This window comes from Leptonychotes weddellii, chromosome 1, assembly GCF_054177405.1.
Source record: "Leptonychotes weddellii isolate Sample4059 chromosome 1, ASM5417740v2, whole genome shotgun sequence".
Classification (NCBI taxonomy): Eukaryota; Metazoa; Chordata; class Mammalia; order Carnivora; family Phocidae; genus Leptonychotes; species Leptonychotes weddellii.
In genome coordinates this window covers 192,047,130-192,053,907 of record NC_138369.1, presented here as the reverse complement: position 1 = coordinate 192,053,907, position 6,778 = coordinate 192,047,130, and the positions used below count along the sequence as shown (strand labels likewise).

The window sequence follows — 6,778 nt, the reverse complement described above, 5'->3', positions numbered from 1 at the left end:
ACTTCTCAAGAGTTTGTGACCATGTCCTGGGTGACCCTCTCCCGTCACAGAACACCCCTGACTCCCACAATCTTACTCTATGGTGACTGGACCCCTGTTTTCCTGTCGGTCCAGCTGGCAGAAGCAAGCATGGCGGTTTGCTGACCTCAGAGTCCATCTGGTCCAGTGTGTCATTCAAAGCCCTTGTTTCCTTGCTGATCTTCTGCTTAGATAATCTATCCATTGCAGTGAGGGGGGTGTTAAAGTCCCCCACTATTATTGTATTGCTGTCAATGTGTTTCTTTGATTTTTGTTATTAATTGGCTTATATAATTGGCTGCTCCCATGTTAGGGGCATAGATATTTACAACTGTTAGATCTTCTTGTTGGATAGACCCTTTAAGTATGATATAGTGTCCTTCCTCATCTCTTATTATACTCTTTGGTTTAAAACCCAATTTGTCTGATATAAGGATTGCCACCCAGCTTTCTTTTGGTGTCCATTAGCATGATAAATAGTTTTCCACCCCTTCACTTTCAATCTGGGGGTGTCTTTGGGTCTAAAATGAGTCTCTTGCAGACAGCATATCAATGGGTCTTGTTTTTTTTATCCAATCAGATACCCTGTGTCCTTTGATTGGAGCATTTAGCCCATTTACATTCAGGGTAACTATTGAAAGATATGAATTTGGTGCCATTGTATTGCCTGTAAGGTGACTGTTTCTGTATATTTTCTCTGTTTCTTTCTGTCTTTGTTCCTTTTGGGCTCTCTCTTTGCTCAAAGGATCCCCTTTAATATTTCTTGCAGGGCTGGTTTAGTGATCCCAAATTCTTTTAGTTTCTGTTTGTCCTGGAAGCTCTTTATCTCTCCTATTCTGAATGTCATCCTAGCTGGATATAGTATTCTTGGCTGCATATTTTTCTCATTTAGTGCTCTGAATATATCATGCCAGTCCTTTCTGGCCTGCCAGGTCTCTGTGGACCAGTCTGCTGCCAGTCTAGTGTTTCTACCCTTGTAGGTTAAAGACCTCTTGTCCCAAGCTGCTTTCAGGATTTTCTCTTTGTCTCTGAGATTTACAAGTTTCACTATTACATGTGGAGGTGTTGACCTATTTTTATTGATTTTGAGAGGGGTTCTCTGTGCCTCCTGGACTTGAATGCCTGTTTCCTTACCCAGATTAGGGAAGTTCTCAAGTATAATTTGTTCAAATAAGCCTTCTGCCTCCCACCCTCTCTCTCCTTCTCTTCTGGGACCCCTATTATTCAAATATTATTTCACTTTAGGTATTATTGATCTCTTGAATTCTCCCCTCGTGATCCAGTAGTTGTTTATCTCTCTTTTTCTCAGCTTTCTTATTCTCCACCATTTTGTCTTCTATGTCACTGACCCTCTCTTTTGCCTTGCTTATCCCAGCAGTTAGAACCTCCATTTTTTACTGCAATTCAGTAATAGCATTTTAATTTCGGCCTGATTAGATTTTAGTTCTTTCATTTCTCCAGTAATTTCTCTTCTGTGCTTTTTTTCAAACCCAGTTAGTATCTTTATAATCGTTATTTTGTATTCTGGTTCTGACATCTTACTTATTTCCATATTGATTAAATCCCTGGCCGTGAGTACTGCTTTCTTTTGGGGTGAGTTTCTCCATCTCATGATTATGTACAGAAAAGAATAGATGAAAGACAGAGAAAAGGCAAAAACTGAAACAACACCACCAGAAAAATACAAACAAAACAAGTCAGAAACAAAAGTAAGAAAAAAATCAAACAAGAAGTAAAACAGAATGAAACAGTAAACTAGATCCTGGTGTATTTTGGTCTGTTAAAAGAAACTAGATCTCAAAATAGGAAAGAAAGAAAAACTGTATATACACAAATAAAATATAATGAAAGGAAACCAAGAATAAAAAAATTATATATAATGTATATATAAAAATTAAAAAAGAATTTAAAGAAGAATTGATAAAATAAGAAGATAACTGAAAAAAAAAAAAAACTGAAAGACTCAAGAATGATAAAACCACAAATGCTACATACCGTTTTCCCCAAGAGCTGAAGTTGCAGTTCTGTGTGATCGTGAACTTGATGTTTGCGGGTTCCTGCAGGTCTTCTGGGGGAGGGACCTGTTGCGCTGGCTCTCAGGTGTCCTTGCCCGGGTAGAAGTGCACCCCCCTGCCAGGGGGCCGGGCTCAGTGTAAGCGGCTCTGGATCACACTGTGTGGCCCTGTGTGCTCCCTGAAAGCTTTCCGCACCTTCCAGAAAGGGGTCACCTTCCTAGTTGTAGAACTGAAGCAGTTCTCTGCTCAGATCTCCCATTGATTCTGCAGGTGTTCAGAATGATTTGAAAACTAGCTAGCTGGATTCCAGGGACCAGGTGAAATTAGGGTCCCCTACTCCCCCGCCATCTTGACTCCTCCCCCCAACAAACATTTTTAAAGCACTTTGGCTTAGTCTGGGGATAGAGGGGGACTTCCCTGATGCAACAGCATCTTTCTCAGCTCAAGGCCAGCTAGACAGGGGCAGATTCCATGGTCAAGGCTGTCCAGTCTATACACTTGGGGTGGTGTGGACGGCCAGTGCCTGGAGTCAGAACCTGCCCCAGGAGAGCAGGGTCGGGGGGGGGCACCATGGTCAGTCCTGGTGGCACATGAACGGTCTGAATGTCTCCTTGGCCACCACAGGGGTCTCTGGTGGGCACAGACATAAGGAGGTTGAGAGCAGGAGGCAGTTGAAAGCCTTTATTGTACTGGGGCGGGTGCATACAGGAATGTGCAGGGCCTGCTGTCATGGCTCAGTCTGGGGCAGGTGACCTCCAAGGGCCAGGCAGAGACCTCAGAGCAAGCCCAGTAGAGCTGGTGGGGCCCACAAAGAGCCTTTGGAGGGCACTGGAGGGGCTGAGGAGTCCAGGGATGAGGCTGGGCTGAGGAAGGCCAGGGGAACTGCAGGCCGTCCACCAGGGTCTGGAGCACTGCCCACCAGAGCGCACCCTGCAAAGCCTCTGGGATCCGGGGAGGGTGTGGAGGGCAGGGTGTGAACAGACAGGAGTGTAGCGTGGTGGGACGCTCTGGAGGAGCTGGGGATGGGCGGGGGTCCTCTTTTCCTGACTTCACACCCACACCTGGAGACGGAGTCTGCAGCATGCGGGACCTCGAGTGAGTCTTCGTAGCACCACGGATAGAGGACAGTGCCCACAGGGCTGGGAGGCTGGGGCACGAGGCTGAGGGCGCAGGCAGGGCGGCGGGCTGGGAGTGCGAGATGGGGGCTGGAAGCCGGGGCCAGGGGCTTGAGGCTGGGGGCCTGGGTGTGGGTCTGGGGGGGAGGGGCAGGAGCGGGGGGCGCTAGCAGATCCAGCGGATGAACCTGTCGAAGAAGCCGGGCTGGGCCAGGCTGTCGTAGTCCTTCTCGCGGAAGACGGCGGTGGCGTCGCCCAGGCTGATCTTGGACAGCACGTCTGTGTCCACGTCGCCCCCCACGGCCACCACAGTGGGCACCACGTTCTGCTTGCGCATGGAGTGCACGGCCTCCTCCAGGCTGTCGTTGCCCGTGACGCCGTCGGTGAGGAACACGAAGGCCAGCTCGGCGTGGCGGCGCGCCCCCGGTCGCGCGCCGCGCACCACGTGGTTGATGGCGTACACGATGCCCGCGCCCACGTGCGAGAAGGAGTTGAGGTAGCGCGCGCCTTCCAGCGCCTGGTGGATGAGCGTCAGGTTGGAGGTGAGCGGGAATTCCACCTGTTGCTCGCCGGGGCCCCCGAACTGCAGCAGGGCCACGCGCGCGTTGAGCGGGTCGTCGTCCCTGCGCGCCAGCGTCAGCCGCCGGGACACCTCCTCCACGAAGCGCCGTGCCTTGTAGAAGTTCTGCTCGCCCAGCCGCTCGGAGCCGTCCAGCAGGAAGACGATGTCCACAGGCCGCTGCGTGCACTGGGCCACGTACAGCTCTGGGGGCAAAACGGGGTGGTGGGCAGGCGACCTGGGTGAGGCCCCCCCGCCCCGCGGGCCGGGCCCTGCCCTGGCTGCCCCTCCTGGCCACTCCAGGCCCTGGCACAGTCTGTTTCCTGGCCCTGGCCATGCCCTGCACCCATCTCTGTGCACACCCCTCCCACTGGAGCCCTGAGGACCACCGGGGTTGTGGGGTTGCATCCAAAGGCACGCATGACCGGGAGCCCCCACCACAGTGGGCCGGGGTGGGCCCCATCTTCTGGAACCTGTCACTGTCTTTGCTGGTTTTGCCTCCACCAGGAAATGTCCCCAAACCTGAGGACTCAGGGGTTTATTTCCACCATCTCTGCTCAGTGGCCTCCTCCAGGCCCTTCTGGGGCAGGAAGGGGACCCCAAAAGGGCCTCAGTCCACAGTAGGGGTGGGAGAGAGGATCAGGGAGGCTGTCTTTGCGTTTGTAATTGACAAAAAAGATCTCATAAAGACCTCCAGCCCTGAAGACCCCAAGATGCAAGGACCCACATCTGCCACGACCCGCTGTTGTCCCAGAGCTGCCCAATGCTGGCTGGGCCACGGCTCTCCCAGCTTGGGGAACAGCGGAGAGAGGAGCCTGTGTCCTCTGGGCCTGGACACCTCTCTGGTAGGCAGTGAGCCCTGGGTGGCAGGCCCCTGCAGCCTCTCCAGTGACTCACTATTACCTGCGGAGAGCCCTGCTCCCATCTGGGTGGGCACCAGCCCTGGGCTTGCCAGACAGCACTGGGGGCGAGGCTGCAGCCAAGGCTGAGGCCAAGCCTCTGGGGGATGTGGGCACCCCAGCACAGGCCGAAAACCCACTCTTCGCATACGTGGGACATGGTCCACCCTCCGCAGACACACAGCCAGGCCCCTCTGCCGTGGCCTTGCTGGAGACTTCACCTCAACCACAGCTGGGGCTGGGGGAGGACAGAGCTGGTCCTCCTGCTTGCATCCAGTTTCTCAGCCCTGCGAGCCCCACTCTGGGATGTGGGTCCAGGCATGCTGACCCCTGGGGCCAGGAGTGCGGGGATCCCATCAAGGAGGAGGTCCTGACTCCTGGCACCGATGGGCAGGGCCTCAGCCCAGGTCCCAGCCTTGGGGCAGTCCTGCAGGCAGCATCCCCCAGCTACACAGGTGCCCGCTCCAGACCAGTCCCCAGCCACGACATGTCACCCCAGCACATCACGTGACCACAGCAATGCGTTCACACTCTTTTTCAGCTTTTATAGAATGTTTAAGATGTGCTCACAGCACCTGAAGGTCGCTCCCTGGGTGTGTCGCCTCGCGGTGTGGGCGCCAGGCTACCTGCAGATGGAACAGCTATTTCTGGCAGGCAGGATTTTTTTTTTTTTGGAGCTTATATTAATGATGTAGCTTATTTTGGTGGCTGTGCAGATGAAAAGCAGCTTCTGCTTTAAATCCACGTGGCCAGAACTTGCTGAAAAGGTCTAGCAAGCAGTCTGGGTGCCCCTGTGCTCCCAAGTCACCACCAGCAGAGACACAGGTGGGGGGCGGCTGGCTTGGGGGGCAGTTTTCCTCAATGCACCAACCAGGGAGGCCGAGAAAAATGCATAAGGGGTGGCAGCAGGCACAGAGGCTGCAGGGGAATCGAGGAGTTTAGGGATTATGAGGCTTTGCTCTTCTCTCTTCTTTTCTGGCCAAGTAATGTCTCCCCCAAAGATGCCCATGTCCTAATCCTGGAGACTGTGAATATGACCTTATGTGGCAAAAAAGATTGCATGTGGAATTAAATTATGAGCTTGGGACTACTCTGGATTCTCCAGTGGGCCCCAAGTGCCACCACAAGGTCCTTATAAGAGGGAGGCAGGGGGGTCAGTCTCCAAAAAGTAAGGGCTACGTGACCACAGAGGCAGAGACAGGAGCTGGAGGAGACAAGAAGGGTCCTCCCTGAGCCCCTGGAGAAAGCGTGGCTCTGCCACACCTGGATCTTGGGTTTTCGGCCTCCAGACTGAGAGAGGATAGATTTCTGTTGTTTTAAGCCCCTTGTGCGGTAGGCCGCCCCAGGGAGCTAAGAGGGCTGGGTGGGGGCAGCTCTGGCCAGCCCTGCATGTGGGCGGCCTCTGTGGCTTCAGCAGAGCGCCAGCACGGTCTCAGGGTCCCCCACGATGTCCCTGTGCACCAGCTTAAATGTGTCAATGAACAGTTCCATCCAGTCCTGCCGCTCGCCTCCCGTGGCGAATTTGGCTCGCTCGGCGGTGTAGACCATCACGGCCACCAGCCTGGAGTAGGCGGCCGGGTCCTGCGTGAACTCCGTGGCGTTTAGCAACTGTTGGATCAGGGGGATGGTCCTGGGGAAGGAGGCATCCGGGCCCTCTTCCGTGCGGAGGAAGGTGACCGGGGGCTCGCCGCCAGGCCGCGGTCCATCTGCAGGGGCATCCAGAGAAGGCTTTAAGGGACTAAGTTGGCGTGAGTGGGCCTCCAGCCGCCCTCCTGGGCTGAGTGTACTGAGAGCCGAGGGCCTCTCTCCTCCGGGATGACTTAGGACCAAAGCGAGGAATGGGTGTTAGGCTCAGCAAGGGGGTCGGATGAGGAGGCTGGGGGGGGGCTACAGCGCCCCCATGTCAGCACGCGGGTGCCTGAGCTCACAGCAGCTTGGGGAGCCAGCAGCAAAGCACGTTGCCGAGGAGACGGGGAGTAGAAGCACCTTTGGGGTCCCCACAAGACTCTTGGCACAAATGGTGGCACTGAGACTTGACCAGTCTTGGGGGCGGCTTCTAGCCGCTCAAGGCTGTGCCCCTGGACCCCCCTCAGAACAGCTTCCAGAAAGCTTGCGATTCTAAATCCTCTGCACTTCGAGACGCCCATCGTCCACCGCCCAGAACTGTCCCCT

The 6,778-nt window shown here is 54.5% G+C and overlaps 1 protein-coding gene across 4 annotated transcripts in view; it reads right to left on the bottom strand.

The window, feature by feature from the left end:
- Positions 1 to 2,699: 2,699 nt before the first annotated feature.
- Positions 2,700 to 6,778, bottom strand: part of COL6A2 (collagen type VI alpha 2 chain) — a 31,994-nt gene continuing 27,915 nt past the window's right edge. For 2 of the 4 annotated variants that reach the window (XM_031041957.2, XM_006745839.3), the window contains exon 28: positions 2,700 to 3,913. In XM_031041957.2, coding sequence (XP_030897817.2) covers positions 3,315 to 3,913 — 599 coding nt within the window. In that variant the 3' untranslated portion in view covers positions 2,700 to 3,314. Of the gene's footprint in view, positions 3,914 to 5,130; positions 6,313 to 6,778 lie in introns of those variants that run through there. The other 2 variants (XM_031041958.2, XM_031041959.2) reach the window with 1 other exon arrangement.